General features: G+C 32.7%; 1 protein-coding gene across 1 annotated transcript in view; it reads left to right on the top strand.

The window, feature by feature from the left end:
* Positions 1-1425: 1425 nt before the first annotated feature.
* LOC139492241 (uncharacterized) overlaps positions 1426-22091 on the top strand; it is a 97846-nt gene continuing 77180 nt past the window's right edge. The window contains exons 1-3 of the mRNA XM_071280428.1: positions 1426-1443; positions 11887-12065; positions 12375-12502. Coding sequence (XP_071136529.1) covers positions 11897-12065; positions 12375-12502 — 297 coding nt within the window. The 5' untranslated portion in view covers positions 1426-1443; positions 11887-11896. The remainder of the gene's footprint in view (positions 1444-11886; positions 12066-12374; positions 12503-22091) is intronic.

Here is a 22091-nt window from a genome sequence, read left to right as displayed (position 1 = left end):
GTTGGGTTTTCTTTGATTTGTTTGTTTTAAAATTGTGATTAAGATTATAACACTATGTTGACAATTGAACCCATGTTTTTGACATTTTGATATAATATATGTGTGTTTTGTTCACACATCGTTGTCAATATAATGCAGTTTTATGCTTTTTTATCCGTATTGAATTTTCCTGGGAGTAACCCGGAATTATTTTCTCTCAATCGATTTACGACTTTTGAACAGCGGTATGTTACTGTTGCCTTATTGAACCATCATAGTCCTATTCAGAAAGTGAAGCGGAATAAATCATGCAAAACTAATGGTTTGTTATACCAATTACAAATATAAATTAGCATTTGTAAGATGTGATATTTTTCATGAATTTTATCCCAATAACGAATAAATAAACTCATCATAGATACCAGGACTAAATTTTATATATACGTCAGACGCGCGTTTCGTCTACAAAAGACTCATCAGTGACGCTCGAATCCAAAAGAGTAAAAAAAAGGCCAAATAAAGTACAAAGTTGAAGAATAAGCGGGAACAGATATATATTTCGCCATCCTTATCACGAGCATCAAAATATGGTACCCGATCATTCACGATCCGAAATTTTTCTTTTTACAAATATTACCTTTTTAGCAAAGTTTAAACAGTAATATTGAACGATATTTTAAAAAAAAAAGTAGTATAAGCATGAAAAATTTGAAAAAAAAAATATGTTCGTTAAAATATTTATTCGATGAGCAATCTGCCTTTTGTAGTTTTAGAAAAGCGTTGTACATTTACTTTAAGAGTTGATTTTCTTTCTTTCGGATACTGATTATAATGCTGAACTATTCTGGACGGACAGTTTTATTTTGCGATATTTGTCTTAAAATTATATATATATATATATTCACTGACGTTGCATGCTTCTTTTCGAAAAAGATTACCTTCATGATCCTATACCAGATCTTTCACGATCCAAACAACATTCTTGATCACCGTTACTTATTCATTTACGATCATTTTTTCCAAATGCCAGACGTGATAGTGGTGTATCAAGAAACGCAATGAGGAAGTAAGTCAAATAATAATATCGACGAATCGTCTTGCTCTGAAACTATCAGTTGTTTGAGATACAGATATTTGAAAATTTATCTATGAAAACTAAGATAATGGAAATTAGTTAACCCTGTCAACGTAAAAATTAGTGAGTACATTGTGTAAACATTAATAATCGACTGTTACTAAACTCTAGCTTAGCACGTTTGACATCACAATCATTAATTTATTTTATAAAGATAACAACAAATAACAAACAAATAATGTCTCGTGACGAGACCTGACCGGTGATAATTTAAGGGAGATTGTATCTCATGTGTTAGGTAGGTTGATATATATTGTTTCAGTAATTTTGTCCTACTTAAATATATCGACATAATGCGGGGTTGCTCATGAAATTAATGAAGTATCCAGGTAAATGTTTAAATAAACTACGGCTTGGCTTCAGTGATAGTTAGTAATTATTTTCGCTATTTGATCCAGTGTTCAAAAACCAAATACTAAGTTTCTTGTTTAAAGATAAATTAGTGGACAGTAAAGGGTGTGTGTTTCATTCACAATTTAAATAAAGACGATATTTAGAAAAATCTTCTTGTAATAAACGTATTTCCACAACTATACGTGTATTGTAATGACACTAATTTACAGCAGATTAAGACCAAATTCATAGCAATATTGAAAAATTAACATGTTTTTGTAAAACTTTGCACCGAAGGGTACTCTAAAATGAATAAATTTTGTATTTGAAAAGTAAAAGATAGGAAAATTTCCAAATAATTTTGTTTTTGACTCTATATATTCAGGCTATAATTCTAAACACATATTAATGATCATACACATTTTTCTAAAACCTTCAACATTGTAGTTTTGAGCTATATAGAACTACCCAGTAATTTGAGTCAACAACAAAATTTAACCCTACATATTAAGTAACGGCATATTGTCATTTCGTATACATAAATAAAATAAGATGACAAACTCCTTGATAACACAGTGTTCACTTTCGGTGCCTAATGGTACTTGATATTACTTTTTCTTCGCTTATTTTTATCATTGAGGAGCAATGTTAACTTATAAAAATTAGGATATAGGCAAATGAGACAACTATCCACCAGAGTGCAAAGTAGTCAAGGTCAAAATATAGGCTATGATGTTTTTATTCTGAGACCATGAACTCAATTTCCATGCCATAAAATGAGAGTATCAAATTAAAAAGGTCCGAGTTACTCACAGCATTTTGTTTGATAAGTTACACCAAAAGACGTCTTAGTAAAATAAGCTTCTTATAGGGTCTTTGCATCGGAACTAAACACATTTATTCAAAAACCAGTTGTTGGCATGACACGGGTTATGTTCTTCTCATATATGTTATGATGGTATGATACTAAACCCCTAACGGGAAGGATTGTGCCTGATGTTCATATGATGAAATCATAATCTTTCAGTCAGTTTAATTGAAGTCTGGAGCTGGCATGTCAGTTAACTGCTAGTAGTCTGTTGTTATTTATGTATTATTGTCATTTTGTTTATTTTCTTTGGTTACATCTTCTGACATCAGACTCGGACTTCTCTTGGACTGAATTTTAATGTGCGTATTGTTATGCGTTTACTTTTCTACATTGGCTAGAGGTATAGGGGGAGGGTTGAGATCTCACAAACATGTTTAACCCCGTCCCATTTTTGCACCTGTTCCAAGGCAGGAGCCTCTGGCCTTTGTTAGTCTTGCATTATTTTAATTTTAGTTTCTTGTGTACAATTTGGAAATTAGTGTGGCGTTCATTATCACTGAACTAGTATAAATTTGTTTAGGGGCCAGTTGAAGGACGCCTCCGGGTGCGGAAATTTCTCGCTACATTGAAGACCTGTTGGTGACCTTCTGCTGTTGTGCTTTTTTCTATGGTCGGGTTGTTGTCTCTTTGGCACATTCCCCATTTCCATTCTCAATTTTATTCTGTAGATATTCCAGATATCACTGAATCATCTAAGTAATATTTTTTGGAAGATATCGCAACGATCAACTCAGAACATTTTTTTGGTATTAAATAACTGGTCACAAAAAAATCTATGTTTGGGGACCACACCTTTCAAATGAAATGATATCCATGTTAGATTTTTGGTAAGAAATATCATTTTTCAAAATTGTGTGCGCTTGAAAAGGGAGGTGTAGGTTTATGGATCGCATAATGAAAAAAGGGAATCAACATGGTTCAAATTGTTACCTTGCAAGTTCAAATTTGAAATATCATTCAATTTTTTTTTATGGATATGTTTTTGCTTTGTCTACTATTTGATTTTTATTTTTTGTTTGTTTGGGAAGTTAATAAGCTTATTGCAACCTATGTAAATTGAGACCCATTATAATGACAGAGAAAAAATTGTTAGGTAAATTTGTGTGAAATAAAATTAAATAAGTTTGGAATGTGTATGAGTTTTACTACCCACAAAGATTAAATTTAGTAGATTAGCAATACTTTAGATTCATCAGGGATGAAACTGTCATAATTGCAATACAATTTTGGTTTGCTTTCGCATGTTAATTTTTTTTAAATTTGCCAAAATCATAATGAGTTATCGTAAGGAATTAATGATATTGTTAAGTATCCTAAAACACAATATAATGTTGTAAAAAGACGAAAACATATGAGGCTGTAAAACTGTAAATTTGAATAAAGATGACTGAAAAAAATTTTAAAGTCTGACACTCTGATTTTTTTATATCTGAAAACTATGCCGCATATTTTTTGAAATTGTAAAGTATGAGTGTTTTTTTTCTAATTGTGAAGAATATTTTAAAATAGCATTTCGGACGCACCATAATTATAAATTCTGACGCTGGCTTGATATCACAGCTGTAGTTTGGTGTTTGAGGCTTAGGGTATCATCAGTTCAGTATAGTCGGTGCTTCTGCATTTTCAGTACCATGATTTGTCTATTACTTCCCTGAATTGTTTTGGTTAAACAACAGGTATTCATATATCGCTTGCTTTCAAATTTAATGATTGGAGCTTTTTTTTTTTTAAAGAAGATCAATCTAGAAATTTGCTTCGGACGCGATTTTTTCAAATGGTCTTTTTAAATTTAGTTACATGATACATCTGTACATGATATTTGTTCATAATCCCTTTGATTGACAATACATCGATCGAATACTATCTTTATATAGTAAAAACTATATTCGTTTGATTGAAGTTTCTTACCTCATAAATCTGCAGATGACTCAGCTAAACGTTGAATCAATATTTGAAAATGAAATTTCAATATTCATGTGACCTCCTTGGTTTATCTGTCATACAACACATTCCCTTGATTATTTTTTTGTTATGTTTATTGTTTAAAAAATTTTCATATCCCAACTTAGTGGTTGGCTTATGTCATGCAATACCTGCTATTTGGTTACTCTGTTGAAATAGTGTACCAACTGTTTTGGTCACTTTCTATCTAAAAAGATATGTTGTTCCTTCTTTGAGGTTATTAGAGATCTGGAGATATGTTGTACCTACTGTGTGGTTATCTTTAATATGGAAAGATGTTGTCCCTGATGTATGGTTATTTTAAATTTGAAAAGATGATGTCCCGGATGTAATGTTATTTTAAATTTGAAAAGATTTTATCCCTGATGTATGATTATTTGAAATTTGGAAAGCTGTTGTCCCTGGTGTATGGTTATTTTAAATTTGGAAAGATGCTGTCCCGGACGTAATGTTATTTTAAATTTGGAAAGATGTTGTCCCTGATGTATGCTTATTTTAAATTTGGAAAGATGTTGTCCCTGATATATGCTTATTTTAAATTTGGAAAGATGTTGTCCCTGATGTATAGCTATTTTAAATCTGATGTTGAAAGAACTTTTTGAATTTTGGGTCATCAATGCTCTTCAACTTTGTACTTGTTACGCTTTATGACTTTTTTTATATGAGCGTCATTGATGGGTCTGAAACGCACGTCTGGCGTATTGAATTATAATCCTGTTACCTTTGAGAACTATTCACTGGGGTAAAACTGATGGCCGTAACTGCATTCACGGTCATCCCAAGATGTCGGATGAAAAATTAGGTCAGTATTTGTTTTGTCTGTTTAAGTGTTTTTATATCATTTTCTTCACAAAGCATACATTGGTACGATGTAAATTCATAAAAGATTCACACGGAAATCACAAATTACTACCGAGAAATGTGTATTAAACAGGAAATTGGATTTGAAAAAAATCGCTAAGATGACCGTAAATCGTGATTAAAATATTTTCAAGATGACCGTAACATATAACAAGGATGACCGTGATTGGTAAATAGATGACCGAAATTTGAGAAGGATGATCGTAATTTATAAAATTAAAAAATGCGGCTAAATGCCCGTAACATTTAAAGGATGACCATCAATTCTAAGAAATATCCGTATTTGTATTACCTTATTTGTATCAACTAGTAAATCGTGTTGGTATAAAACTTATTTATAAGACTGCATTATCCTATAGGTAGAAAAAAAATACATAGTTCACCATATGTAGCCTCCAAGTACAAGCTAAAAGATTATTTTTATTTCTGGGATTCCTATTAATATCATATAATACATACACCTTTTAAAAAATACCAATGCATGTACACCCATTGACATTATATCGTTTCAACTACCGTTTCAAAATAATGTTTTTTATTTGCAGATAGGTACATGTCTTATCATTATACCACCTGCAAATTCACGTCATTTAATGTAGACACCATTTTGATACACATTACAGACAACCATGTTTGTTCACAAACATTTAGTTTTAGAAATAAAGTTTTCGATGAAAACACAGGTCATTCTGCATATCGGTCTGTACACTTCGGAGTTGAAGTAACAAAACTTAAAATGCAAAGAAGAGGTTATAAGCCAAATATAAATTTAGAAGAACAAACTATATCAAATTTGAAAGTCAGTTGCGATTATGTAGAAGAAGGGTGTCAAACGGAGTTAAAAAAATGAACTTTATTAGGTCGTAAGTTTTATCGTTTGAATTGTTTTACATTGTTATTTAGGTGCCTTTTATAGCTGACTATGCGGTATGGACGTTGCTCATTGTTGAAGGCCGTACGGTGACCTAAAGTTGTTTATTTCTGTGACATGTTGGTCTCTTGTGGAAAGTTGTCTCATTAGCAATTATACCACATCTTCTTTTTTTATATTTTTGAACTATTGCCAAATATTGAAGCAAAACTAAAAGAGATAGGACGATACGAAGACTTTATTTCCGTATTGAAATCCATATCTAATGGAATATTTCTTGAACATATTGCTTTTCATTTGTTACTGGATGTCGGAAGGTTTTATTCCCAGTCAACAATATACTCCATAAGATATGTTCCAGAAACGCTGGCATTCTGGATTACTATAATGAAACTGTTCAAGGGTAAGGGAGTTAACTTTTATGGGGTTATAAAGCAAAAGGACTATCAGCTGAAAACATACCAGTAAAACCAACTGAATGCAAAATAAATTTTGCAGTTCAATCGGATCCGGTGTTGTCAAGGGAATGTGTCATTTGTTGGCAGATGTTAAGATTTTAATGTGCTTCCTCTGGAAACATACACATTGGCTCGATTACTGGATATTCATATGTTTAATTAACCGGTTTTTTTCTTCTTCAACTTTTCGTCGTATCGCTGTCAATTGGTATTTAAATTGTCGTTATCAAAAAATATTTAATTACTTACAAGAAAGATGCAATTTTCTATCATTGTCATAAACTCAAAATACGGCAAATAGTTAAAAGAAGTTGATTAAATATATTTATATCCGCTAATCGAGCCCCTATTGAGACAAACTCAACAAAAAGCTATGCATGCAATTATGGATATTTTTTTTAGAATAGACGGTTATCTTTAAAAGTTATGGTCATCCTTTACAAATTACGGTCATCTTTTAACCAATTACGGTCACCCTTGTTATGAATCGCTGATCCTGTTACGGTCATCTCGATTATGATTTACGGTCATCTTAGCGATTTTTTCAAATCCAATTTCCTGTTTAATACACATTTCTCGGTAGTTATTTGTGATTTCCGTGTGAATCTTTTATGAATTTACATCGTACCAATGTGTGCTTTGTAAAGAAAATGATATAAAAACACTTAAACAGACGAAACAAATACTGACCTAATTTTTCATCCGACATCTTGGGATGACCGTGAATGCAGTTACGGTCATCAGCTTTACCCCAGTATCTATTGTCCCTGATGTATGGTTATTTTAAATCTGATCATATGTTATACCTACTGTAGGCTTATTTTAAATTTGGAAAGATGTTGTCTCTGGTGTATGGCTTTTTTAAATTTGGATATATGTTATATCAAAGCTGGGGTTGTTATGATTTGGAGAAATGTATGTATATGTGTGTGTTTTTGTTTTGTTTAAATCTTAAAAGATGTTGTTCTTATTGTTTTGTCAATCTATCCCTGCATTTTGGTTATTTTAATTCAGTAAAGATTTTATAAGTCTTGTTTTGTTATATTAAATCTCGAGAAATGTTGCACTTTCTCTGTGGTTAGTTTTAATCTTTAGAGATGTACTATTATTTCCTGTTTTGTGATTGTTTTAATCTAAAATGTTGTGCATATTGTTTTTATCATTTTATATATTGAGAGATTGTTCGAAATACCAAGGATGCTCTTATCCCAGGCATAGATTACCATAGCCGTATTTGGCACAACTTTTAATGAATTTTGGGTCTTCAATGCTCTTCAACTTTATACTTGTTTGGCTTTTTAACTTTTTTTTATCTGAGCGTTACTGATGAGTCGTATGTAGACGAAACGCGCGTTTGGCGTAGCAAATTATAAGCCTGGTATTTACACCACTGGGTCGATGACACTGCTGGTGGACGTTTCGACCCCAAGGGTATCACAAGGGCAATAGTCAGCACTTCGGTGTTGACATGAATATCAATTACATGGTCATTTTTATACATTTACTGTTTGCAAAAGTGTAAATTATTCGAAATAATTAGCCAGGCATAGATTACTTAAGCCGTATTTCGATCAACTTTTCGGGAATTTAGGGTCTTCAATGCTCTTCAACTTTATTCTTGTTTGGCTTTTTAACTTTTTTTTATCTCAGCGTCACTGATGTAGACGAAACGCGGGTTTGGCGTAGCAAATAATAAGCCTGGTATTTACACCACTGGGTCGATGCCACTGCTGGTGGACGTTTCGTCCCGGTGGGTTTCACCAGCCCAGTAGTCAGTAATTCGGTGTTGACATGATTATCAATTATATGGTCATTTTTATAAATTTAATGTTTGCAAAAGTATAAAGTATTCGAAAAACTAAGGATGATCTATCCCAGGCATAGATTGCCTTAGCCGTATTTGGCACAACTTTGTTTTGTCAATCTATCCCTGCATTTTGGTTATTTTAATTCAGTAAAGATTTTATAAGTCTTGTTTTGTTATATTAAATCTCGAGAAATGTTGCACTTTCTCTGTGGTTAGTTTTAATCTTTAGAGCTGTACTATTATTTCCTGTTTTGTGATTATTTTAATCTAAAATGTTGTGCATATTGTTTTTATCATTTTATATATTGAGAGATTGTTCGAAATACCAAGGATGCTCTTATCCCAGGCATAGATTACCGTAGCCGTATTTGGCACAACTTTTAATGAATTTTGGGTCTTCAATGCTCTTCAACTTTATACTTGTTTGGCTTTTTAACTTTTTTTATCTGAGCGTCACTGATGAGTCGTATGTAGACGAAACGCGCGTTTGGCGTAGCAAATTATAAGCCTGGTATTTACACCACTGGGTCTATGCCACTGCTGGTGGACGTTTCGACCCCAAGGGTATCACCAGGGCAATAGTCAGCACTTCGGTCTTGACATGAATATCAATTACATGGTCATTTTTATACATTTACTGTTTGCAAAAGTGTAAATTATTCGAAATAATTAGCCAGGCATAGATTACTTAAGCCGTATTTCGATCAACTTTTCGGGAATTTCGGGTCTTCAATGCTCTTCAACTTTATTCTTGTTTGGCTTTCTAACTTTTTTTTATCTCAGCGTCACTGATGTAGACGAAACGCGGGTTTGGCGTAGCAAATAATAAGCCTGGTACTTACACCACTGGGTCGATGCCACTGCTGGTGGACGTTTCGTCCCGGTGGGTTTCACCAGCCCAGTAGTCAGCAATTCGGTGTTGACATGATTATCAATTATATGGTCATTTTTATAAATTTAATGTTTGCAAAAGTATAAAGTATTCGAAAAACTAAGGATGATCTTATCCCAGGCATAGATTGCCTTAGCCGTATTTGGCACAACTTTGTTTTTGAATTTTGGGTCTTCAACTTTAAATTTGTTGGCTTTCTGACTATTTCTATCTGAGCGTCACTGATGAGTCTTATGTAGACGAAACGCACGTTTGACGTAACAAATTATAAGACTGGTACCTTTGATAACTATTGCCTTCTTATGGGTTATTCTAGATCTGGTGAGATGTTGTACCTACTGTGTGGTTTTTGTTTGGTTTTAAATCTTGGGATGTGTTGTATGCGTTTGTTTGAATATTTAAAATCTTGAGATGTTGTATGTAATGATTGGTTATTTAAGACCTGCAGAGATGTTGTACCGATTGTTTGCCTCATTAAAATCTGGAGAGATGTTATTCGTAATAATTATTTATTCAAGATCTTCAGATATTTTGTATGTAATGTTTGGTTATATAAGATAGATCTGCAGGGATGTTGTACCTCATGGAGAGATTATGTACGTAATTTTTTGTCATTTCTATGATCTGGCAAGATGCTGTGCCTTATGTCTGGTTATTCAAGATCTTCAGAGATGTTGTAAGTAATGTTTGGTTATTCAACATCTGCAGCGAGGCTGTACCTTATGTCTGGTTATTCAAGATCGTCAGAGATGTTGTAAGAAATGTTTGGTTATTCAACATCTGCAGCGATGCTGTACCTTATGTCTGGTTATTCAAGATCTTCAGAGATGTTGTAAGTAATATTTGGTTATTCAACATCTGCAGCGATGCTGTACCTTATGTCTGGTAATTCAATATCTTCAGAGATGCTGTATGTATTGTTTGGTTATTCAACATCTGCAGCGAGGCTGTACCTTATTTCTGGTTATTCAAGATCTGGCAAGATGCTGTGCCTTATGTTTGGTTATTCAACATCTGCAGCGATGTTGTACCTTATGTCTGGTTATTCAAGATCTTCAGAGATGTTGTAAGTATTGTTTGGTTATTCAACATCTGCACCAATGCTGTACCTTATGTTTGGTTATTTTTGATCTGGTGAGATATTGTGCGTAATGTTTGGTTATTTAGAGGATCAGGTGGTCTTCCCTGGAAAATCTTAATTTGTACTTTTTTGTAAGGGTTAGACCAAAGAAGCCTTAGCGATAACATCATTTAATTTTACATACAGGTGTATTGAAAATGTTCTTTCTATCAACAACACGAACTTTTCTGATTTAGTCCGATAAAAAGTCATTAACTGAAGATTATACACCGCGTATACAGCTTCTTCTGTTTCGTTTCTAGACATTTACCCCGAATTTATTTGACTAGCATTTCATTTGATATTTGTTATCAAGTCGTTTGATGTGTTTGAGCTTTTGATTTTGCCATTTAATAAAGGACTTTCCGTTTGAAATTTCCTCAGAGTTAATGACAAACGAGATGATTTCAGTTTTCAAATTACAAGTTATCCTCACCATAGCAGCGATTTTCAATCTCATTCGTGTATAAAGTATATATTTCTCAACTCATACGATCTTCAAAAGCTTGAAGCTGCTATACTCAGAGTTTGTAAAACGTTACATACCAGTGCCTGAATAATAAATTAATGAGCCAGTCTCTTATGAGAGAACTTCTCGTCAATTTTCTTAAACTTTTAATTTGAAACTACCAAGAGCTAATAGATATGTATTTAGTGTCTACTTAACATATAATACAGGATAGTCTTGAGTTATAGATTCTAGGTACTGACTCTGTGTAGAATTTTATCAACTTTACAGTTTCACTACTATTTGTGTTTGTACTATCATGTTCCATTTAATCGTATTATTCTTGATGTGGTTCGGTATATGTGCATTCAGCTTTTATTTTTTATGTCTTTTCTTATGCGGATTGGTACAGGAATGCGATTCGGACACATATTTATATAGTGTTGTTTTTATTTTGTATACCATCGTATTTATATTATACTATTATGTATGTTATCGTGAAAGTGTAGATGGCACCCAGATTTAACCAACCATTTCATATGAAAATGCCTGCAGTTTTTTCAAAAATGTTTTTTTTTTAATTTGTCAGCAAATCTATAAGGATCTTCGTATAAAAGATATGACTGTGCATAACAATTAATTGAATTAAGATCCGAAAAATCAATTGTTTACATATATCACCATATCTGCAAAGTTTCTGCTTAAACTAAGTCAAAGTGACTTACAGAACTATTTTAAACAGTTATATTGAACGATATTTCATAAGTTAAGATAAAGTAGTTTATGCATTAAAAATTTGAAGAAAGTAATCATGTTTGTTTGCGTTTTTATTTCTCTGAATTGTCGATGAGCACTCTGGCTTTTGTATATAGTTGTGTAAAAAGTTAAAAACGTTGTTCTTATAAGTCTTATGACACTGGTCATAATGCTGAACCATTTTGACAGTCAGTTTTATGTTTCCAATATTTGTCATAATTAGCCATTATAGTTGATATAATTTACATTATTTTCTGTCTTCTCGATAAGATTTCCATCACAATCCTATACCAGATCTTTCACGATCATCTTTCTCGATATCCCAAATAACAGCCGTGTATAGGGCTGATTTTAATCTGCAAAGATTTTATAAGTATTGTATTTTTGTTTTAGATCTGGGAAAATGTGGTACCTGTTGATTACTGTTATTGCTTTATGTTATGGTTTTCCTTATAATGACCATCATGAATTGTCATGCAAAGAAAACATAGAACATGCAGAAGTTGGACCTCAGGGATCCAAGTCTCCTTATGCTTTATCAATTGAGAAAGAAAATACTCATGTTTTATTAGGTGAGAACAATTACAGCAATTTATTTAACAAGATAGTTGACCAATTTTACTTGCTTTAATTCTTTTATAGTTATATATTCCAAGATTTACAATTAAAAAAAAATGATTATATTGAAATTGTATTACATGTATATGAAACAAAACAGTGTTTCTTTCTTCGAGATAACATTTTTTTCTTGGTAAATTTTTCGGTTTCACGTGAAAAGTGAAAGCCTGAATACTTCCAAAATGTGTAATTGTTGTACAATCAGTGAACTTAAACAGACAAATAGCGAATGTAAAATTTATGATAATATATTTTTTTTTCAGTGACGATACATTCACCAACAGATCTTCCCTTTAAATGGTTTACCATAAAATCCAGTTCGATGTCTAACTTACATTCCCACTTTACTTTTGTGGATGATAGTGGAGCACAGCATCAACATTGTAAAGGGGTAAGTATATCATGCCATTCCACTGTTCAATAACAAAATTGTGAAAAGAAAGATTTTAATCGGTTTTGAGGAAAACTTAAAAAAAATATGAATTAAAAAAAAACTAGAAGAAAAAAGGTCTATATTAAAACTCAATTAATGTATAGCAACAGGTCTTAAAAATTGTTTGTTTATGCCGAGTGACATCAATAAAGGAATCTGTCATCAGGCAATGTGTGTCACCTACTTTATCAGTAGAAAGATATTTTACCAGTACAGGTTCAATATATAGGATACTGTATAGTTGCAATGGGAAAACTAGTGATTTCTAATTTCTGAACTTCTTTCGGCTAAATACATACTGCATGTTTCAGTTTTATCTGCCTAAAATTGACTTCTTCACCCCTTTCAAATTCCAAAACTATACGTATCAGTATCACTTATAATCAATTTAGGGTTTATATACTTATGTTAGAATTTATAGTTTGTGTATGCTCAACATAATTGTATATTGATAACATATTTATACAGGAACAGACTTCATAAGTGTCGAGGCTTGTACATCAGTGGTTGTCGTTGGTTCATGTCTGTCACATTACTTTTTTCGTAAATTGTCTTGTTGAATTAGGCCGTCGGGTATCTCGGGGGGGGGGGGGGGGGGGGCTGGGGGCTGGGGGCACGGGAGCCACTACGATTCTAAATTGATAGGGGTGCCGCTGGAGTTCTTTTACTCCACCCTTTTCATATGATTTAAATTTAAAAAAAATGTTATCTTTTCTCATATTGTTTGGGTTTCATATAGGTTGTAATCTAAACCCCCTCATGATCTAAGAGTGGAATACCAACTTGGTGTCAAAAAAGAAAAAAAATGTTTGAAAAAACACAGCCAGAAACATCCTTGTAAAGATAACAGATGGAGTCATGTGAACTTTATTGACCTTATTATATATTTCTGATAGTTTTCCCGACCTATTCATATATTTTACAACTTGAAAGATCTTGATAGGTGACCTATTTTAGCCCGGGCGGCACGTCTCATCACCATGTATATAGGAATGACCCCCACCCCATCCGAGTCGTTTATAAATACGTAATTGTTTTTTCTCATGGTTGAAGGTTGTATGCCTATAATTGCTTAAAGTTTAAGGGATATTTTATATATATTATCACAGATTTGTTTCAAACAAATACTTTAGGCGATATATATATACGTGTAAAGTTAATAGGAAATCTTTAAAAGTTTGTTTAAAAGCCCTGAGTATATCCGAGACTACTATAATCTGAGACTATAATACAGTGTGTGTTATAGAAGTCTCAGGGTATATATAAGATATCATATAGAATCATATTCAAAACAGTGTAGCTGTGGCCATTGATTGAGAACCTTAAATTATCCCATTGACTGGGGCAGGTTAGGTGAACGTGTGTCTGTAACGACAACTGCTCACTACTTACTTATCATGCTTATTATAGAATTTAAACTGTGGGGTCACCAAAGGTTCTTAACGCCTTTAATATTAAAATAGTTCGAAAAATTAATCAGGAATAACTTTATGTTTTGATTTATATTATTGATATAAATCAAAACATCGTGTTATTCCTGATTAGTTTTTCTTATTTCCTTATTTAGGTGTTGATAACCTTTGTGACCCCACAGTTTAAGTGCCTTTAACAAGTACATAGTGAGCAGCGGTTGTTACAGCGAACGTTCACATAATCTGCCCCAGTCAATGGGATAATTTAAGGTTGTCAATCAATGGCCACAGCTACACTGTTTTGAATATGATTCTAAACGTTTTAAGATATCTTCTAAGCAATACAATATATCGTATATATTTAAAAAAAAAAATCGAAATGGTAGCTCCATATTAACCTATCACAGTGACGGATCCAGCCATTTTAAAAAGGGGGGTTCCCAACCCAGAGTAAAGGGGGGGGGGGGTTCCAACTATATGCTTCCATTCAAATGCATTGATCGGCCAAAAAAAAGGGGGTTCCAACCCCCGGAACCCCCCCCCCCCCCTTGGATCCGGCGCCACTGTATCACTGTGTAACCTATCAACTCAGTCCTATCAATGTCATCAATATTTTAAGATTGTTAGACTACTAAAGTACGTTCTTAGATATTTCAAGGATTTGTATAGCAAGATCTAGCAAGTCTTATATTTATATTTCATTCAGATAAAAATAAATAAAAGTGCAATCGGGGTTACACTAAAGACCTGAAAGTGGACCTGAAAAGACCTGAAAAGACCTGAAAATATACGACTAAAATTATTCAAATTGCAATAACTTTTTTATTATTGGATGGAATTTCTTCAAGTTGGAATTTTATTAATTGTAAATATTCAGATTTCATTAAAATTAAAAAAAATTAATAAAAAACAATTTTTTGATGCAAAAAGTTGGACCTGAACGGAGAAATGAAAAGACCTGAAGGGACCTGAAAATCTATGTCGGACTAATTCTAACTACAATAACTTTTTTAATATTCAATGGATATCTTTCAACTTTTGATTTTGTGACACAAAAAGTTCAATATAATGATAATATGAAAAAAAATATGTGAAAAATATTGTTGGGTGTCAAAACTCGGACCTGAACGGAAAATTCAAAATCTGAATGAGCCTAAAATTCCACATTATTATAAAACGAAAATAATAAACATAGACGAAAAATATGATTGATAACTTTTCATGTTCGATGTCATTTGGTCTCTTGTAGAGATCTGTCTAATTGGTATCACACCACATCTCTCTATGAGCCTTTTGGTGACCGAGCAATGTTTAGTTCGTGCAACAAGATATAGTGATAAATCCAATTAAAAGATGAATGTGAAATGTTTATTTAGACTAATGATCCAATTATCACCTAATATCAATACAAGGTGTGAATTACAACCGACACACGTTCATGTAATTAAAACATTCGACGAACTCTTTAAATTACATATGGTTTATGGGGAAGCAATACTAATACTTTCATTTTATAAATAAAGCAGTTTACGACCAGCTTTAATATAGAATAAGAATAAAATATATATTAATGTAGTTTAAGCAAGTTGTATTAGTTTGAATAATTTCAACGGACAATCTTCCTTTTTTTTCCCCTTAGGTTCAGGATTCATCAATAACAATGTACTTTGTTTTCAAATATGTTCCTGTATAAATATAAAGTCATTCGTTCTCTTCAATAGACTTTTGTCTAAAGTAGAAACAAATGGGAAAACAATGTTTTGCGAGTTTAAATACAACTACCCCTATAATCCATTCATGTCTTTTATTTCACCGACAAGCTCCGAATTTTGTAACTAAATAATTATATTTTCGATAAAATTCTTTATAATTTCAATGATATACAAGTAATCCTGTGTTAGGATGCTAACACAAAAGTCACCAAAACGGACCCCACATCATTGTTCTTCGGTATCATTGATGCAAAATAATGTGTGTGTAAAGTTTAATTCAATATGAAGAATTATTTTTTTTTGACATTTTTGCTGTTTATATGGCAACGGCGGCCATTTTGAAAATTTCAAACTCAAAATTAAAGTCTACACAAGTTAGGCAACATTTGTTATAAGTTTCATTAAATTTGAAGCATTTCGATTTTTTTAATATTTTTGCTGTTTCCATGGTAACGGCGGCCATTTTGAAAATTCCAAACTCAAAAGTCAATTCTACACAAGTTAGTCAACATTAGTTATAAGTTTTATTAAATTTGAAGCATTTTGAAGTTTTTCATATTTTTGCTGTTTCCATGGTAACGGCGGCCATTTTGAATATTCCAAAGACAAAGTGCTGCTGCAAATTGTTCTCTCCATAATTATATACCATCATATACCATTAAATGTGTCTAGAATAAATTTAACTTTGATGTTCTGGAATGTTCCATGAAAATGCACCCCCTAAAATTATGTCAGGAGACCCCCTACTGAAATAAAAAAAGTTCCATGTTGAAGCAGACATGTGTCTCTTAATATTCATAGAATTAATCATTATTCCATCTACTCTACATACAGTAGGAAATTTAAGAAATGTAAAAAAAAATTGACCCCACCCATCTTTGAGCCCCCCTAATTATGCCAAGATGACACCCTGGTATCACGGACATTGGGTTCTGCAACCCCCATGATGCAGACCCATACCCAGAAAAAATATAAAGTTTCCATCCTCCACTGCTTCCCAAAAAATGGTAGGACAGTTTAAGGGGTCAGAAAGAGAAGAATAAGAATAATAACTAGATTTGTAATTGCTAGCAATAACGGATGGCACCCTCGTCCCCCCCCATTGCCAGGCGAGCGGCAGCCATTTTGGAAATTCCAAAGTCAAAGAGTGCATCTACACTTGCAAATTATCATTTTTGCAAAATTTCATTGAGTTTGGAGCATTTTGAAATTTTGGACAATTTTGCTGTTTCCATGGTTACGGCGGCCATTTTGGAAATTCCAACTTCAAAATGCAACTCCGCACATGCCACTCACTATTCTTGTAAAGTTTCATCCAGTTTGCAGTACTTAATTTTTTTTGGAAATTTTGAACATTTGTGCTGCAACCATGGTTACAGTAGATAATTCCAAAATTCTAAAAGCGTACATCTCATTGCCACATGTCATGTTATATATCAATACAGTTTCATTCACTTTGGTGCACTACTCTCTGAGAACATGCTGATTTTATGCATTTTTCCATAGGGTCAATGCAAAACTTGGCCCCTGTTTCCATGACAACGGCGGCCATTTTGAACTATCCAAATATTGTCTTGACACCTTGGCATACTGGAGAACATTTTCATAAAGTTTCATCCAGTTGGATGTTATAACGAAAGAGTTAGAATTTTTGATATTTTAGCTGTTTCCATGGTAACGGCAGCCATTTTCAAAATTCCAAAGTCAAACTGGATATCAGCACATGCCAGTTAACATTCCTGTGGAGTTTCTTCCAGTTTGGACCACTTTGATTTTTTTCGCATTTGTGCTGTTTCCATGGAAACGGCGGCCATCTTTTACCATTCCATAGCAAGGTGCACAACTTCAAATGGGGGTCCTCATTATGTTATAGTTCCAACAATATTGGATCACTCAATTCTTAGAAACACGATGGACAAAATGTGTGGAAGAATAATAAAAATAACTAGAATTGCCATTGCAAGCAATAGCGGATGTCACCCTGGTCCACCAATTGCCACTAAGCGGCAGCCATTTCGAAATTTTAACATTAAATTAATTTATTTACTTTACAATGCATCAGTTTGCAAAATTTTAGAAAGTTTAAAGCATTTTTTAAATTTTGATGTTTTTACTGTTTCTATGGCAACGGCGGCCATTTTGAAAATTCCAAAGTCGTACTTCTGCTTCATATTGTACTCCCCATAATATTTTACAATCATATAAAATTTAATAGCTGTACAACACTTATATTCTGGAATGTTCCATCACATTTTCTCATTTTGATGTTTTGCCTTGTTTCCATGGTAACGGCAGCCATTTTGGAAATTCCAAAGTTGAATGCCACATCTAGATTTGCCAGGCAACATTTCTGTAAAAGTTTTATATATTTTTAAAGAATTTTCAAATTTTTGATATTTTTGATCAGTTTCTATGGCAACATCGTAGTTCCAATGGATCTCAAAAACATCCACAGCGTGTATATAGAGGACAGCTACATTGTATAAAAATATGATGATTAAATGTTTTGTCATAGTCAAATTATTCACCAAAAACTAAAACTTCATTTTTTCACTCTTTTTCTGTTTCCATGGTAACAGCAGACATCCTGGAAGTGCCAATCTCGACTGCACTTCGGACAATGGTTATTAACATTCTGGTATAGTTCCATTACAATTGGTCCATACGTTTTCAAGAAATAGTCTGGACAAAAAAGTGTGGAATAATAATAATAAAAAAAAGAATCGTACAATAACAATATGTCACCCGACCTCCGTCAGGGTGACATAATAAGAAAAAAAAGAAACGTAGAATAACAATATGTCACCCCAACTCCGTTGAGGGTGCCATAATAATAAGAAACGATACAAAAACAATAAGTCCCCAAAACTCCGTTTTGGTGACTTAATTATACCTTTCCTGTAACAAAATTCATGTTTCAAGGAGAATGATTGAAAACAGTTAAACATGTTAAAGATATTGAATAAATCTGACCGCAGTCTTTTCAAGCAAATTTATGTTACTTAATTTTTTGTTCAGTTCCGAGTTTTCACACCCAAATGGTATTTTTCATATATATATTTTTTTAATTTTATCATTATATTGAACTTTTTGTGTCACTAAATCAAAAGTTGAAAGATATCCATTGAGTATTAAAAAAGTTATTGTAGTTAGAATTAGTCCGACATAGATTTTCAGGTCCCTTCAGGTCTTTTCATTTCTCCGTTCAGGTCCAACTTTTGGCATCAAAAAAATTGTTTTTTATTTAATTTTTTTTAATTTTAATGAAATCTGAATATTTACAATTAATAAAATTCCAACTTGAAGAAATTCCATCCAATAATAAAAAAGTTATTGCAATTTGAATAATTTTAGTCGTATATTTTCAGGTCTTTTCAGGTCTTTTCAGGTCTTTTCAGGTCCACTTTCAGGTCTTTAGTGTAACCCGTGCAATCGTCGTTCCATTCCCCGGTCTTACATTTGCCCCGCCAAAGTGATTTTGCAAATAAATACCATATTAATGTGGGTTGATGGCAGTTTTTGCTTCAACTGGACGAAGAATGTTCTACATTAAACCCGAATTTAAGTTAACTCATCTATAAATCATATTTGGTTAGTGATCTACAATTTTCGGGAAAAAAATAATCTTCAAAATTTAAAACTTTTTAATTTTTGGGTTTTTTTCCTCATTTTTTTCCCCCATTGATTATTTCTGTATATATATATAAGCAATAATTCCTGATACACACATCCCAAGGGTGACTGGGGTATAGAAATATGGTCACTTGGTCTTCTCCCGACCGGCAGTAAAATGCTTGTTGAAGTGGGGCGTCCGTTTGGCTGTGCGGGATGTATCAAGTTCGCAGTCATGTCCGTCAGAAGGGGACGTTAAATCCGATGCCTCGTGTAAAGAGAGTGCCACGCTCTTTGCACGTTAAGAACCCTTGCAACAACTCTTTGAGGGGTCCGTAGGTGGCCTGTTGTAAGGCAAAATTTCTGTCCCTATCCAATATACCCTCATTTTCCAGTGGCAGTCCAAATTTCCCCGACCATCATCCTAGATGGCCTCTATTACAACAACCTACCTATTGTATTTATTGTGAACTTGTTCTCGTCCTGAATATACATGAAATATTTGCCACTGGACATTAAGCAACCATTGAACAATCAATCAATGAATCAATCCTGATACACACCAAACAGGGTGAGAAAATTATTATATATTTTTATTAATTTACTTAAATGGTCATTCTTACATAGTTTTCCTGTTTACAAAACTTTGAATTTTTCGAAAAACTAAGGATTTTCTTATCCCAGAGATAGATTACTGTGAGACGTATCTGGCACAATGTTTTGGAATTTTGGGTCCTCAATGCTTTTCAACTTTGTACTTGTTTGGCTTCATAACTATTTTGAACTGTGCGGCTGGCATATTAAATTATAATCCTGGAACCTTTGATAACTTTTTTAAAGCATTGTGTAACATGAATTGGTCAATAACACAGTCAGAATGGTGCAATAGCAAGTAATAAATACAAATCTTTTTACAAATTTCAATGGGTTTAATCTAAAATCTTTAATTTTTGTGGGTTGTAACCTTTTTATTTGGAAGGGATATATGTCATGGTGTTTTTTTTGGCTTATATTTGTGTTAGTGTTATTTTGGATAAAATCTTAAACTTTCAAAGTGACATATGCTAATTACAATTAATATTTCAAAATAAAGTGCTTTGAGCAAACTGTGACAATTTGAGTACTAATGCCACAGCATAAGCAAAATTAATTAAACGACTTAATTACAAATTTTACAAAATACAAATATAAAATTTTCTTTTTGTATTTTGTAAAATTTGTAATTAAGTCGTTTAATTAATGTTTAGCTATGCCTATCAGAACATTAAGTCTAGCGATAGACTGACCCCCTGTCCCTTGGTTCCAGCACATATGAGTTAGCTCCCCCTTATCTAACAGTGCTATGGAGTGGACCTTGGTGACAGATAACTTCCCATTATTGGGTACTGTAAATTCAGAAATTATTGATATTTTGCATTTTAGACTGAAATGCAAATTCCAGTTTTGGCAATATTGAGAAAGCTAAGTTTAAATCCTACAAAAAATTTTAAAATGCAAGTTTAAATTATCCTGTCGCATTTTTCACAATAATTAAAACATCACAATTATTTCTGAATTCACAGTATACATGTATATGGGGATGTGCCAAAAATATGGGTAATTATTTTTCAAGATTTTATATAAAAATTACCCTCCTTTTTAATGAAATTCTATATTATTTTGAACTATTTCAAACTTTTCCACAAATTCGGGTATATTTTCAAATAACTCTAAATATAACATCATAAAAAGTTGCTTTTTGACTAGATTTTCAACATTATTCCTATTGAAATATTGTTATTTTGTGTGTGTGACAATTTAAAGCTGGAAAATTATGATGTTTACATTAGGGCCTAATCTAGGATATGATCAGGATATTGTAGAGGGAGAAGTGACTTCTGCTTCCTTGAGAGAAAAGGGAGAATTGAAATCCATTACCGATATTTGGTGAAACAGAAATAGGGCATCCATCTGTCTGTCCAGTCTTGTTAGCTCTCTCACATGTACAATTCTTGCCAGATTTTTATGAAACTTTTATAAGTTTATATCAGCTGTCTTCAATGTTTCAAAAAATCAGTGCCAGTCAATTATTTTTAGAAGAGTTGCATGTATACCCCTTTGAAACATTAAGTATATAGAAAATTGCATTGTTCACGCTATTATGTGTGCAATTCTTGCCAGAATTTTCTGAAACTTGAATCCTAGGTTTATATCAGCATTGTCTTTGACAAATTTGAAAATCAGTGCCAATCGTAATTTTTTTATAAAGAGTTATGCCTCTTGAGAATATAAATTATATGGAAAATTGCCTTTTTGAGTGCTTTAATATATACAATTCTTGCCATATTTTATGAAACTTATTTCATGGGTTTATATCAGTAATGTCTTTGGCACTTACTAAAATGTATATTTTATGCCACTGCTGTAGTGGAGGGAGTATAGCGTTTTACCCTTGTCAGTCTGTGTCCTTATGTCCTGAAATTTCTTTTTGTTCTCTAATTTAAGTTTGCCTCAACAAAATGTTATCAAACTTACATGTATACACAATACTTATTACCACAAAACACTGATCAAGCTGAAATTTGGATGGAGTAACTTTACTTTTCTAGAGTAATGTCCCTTTACAAATTGAAAAATTGCTGAACTTTTCGATTCCTTTCTCTAACTTAAGTTTGCCTAACTCAAATGTTTTGAATCTTTTATATTATATTTATTAAATGCTTATAACCACAAACACAAATCAAGATCGGATTTTGGTGGTGTAACTTTTACTGTTCTAGAGTTATGCGGCTGCGCTTTACAAATAGAAAAATTGTAGAATTTTTTGTTTTT

This window comes from Mytilus edulis, chromosome 10 (assembly GCF_963676685.1).
Source record: "Mytilus edulis chromosome 10, xbMytEdul2.2, whole genome shotgun sequence".
Taxonomy (NCBI): domain Eukaryota; kingdom Metazoa; phylum Mollusca; class Bivalvia; order Mytilida; family Mytilidae; genus Mytilus; species Mytilus edulis.
This window is presented reverse-complemented; position numbering and strand designations above follow the sequence as displayed.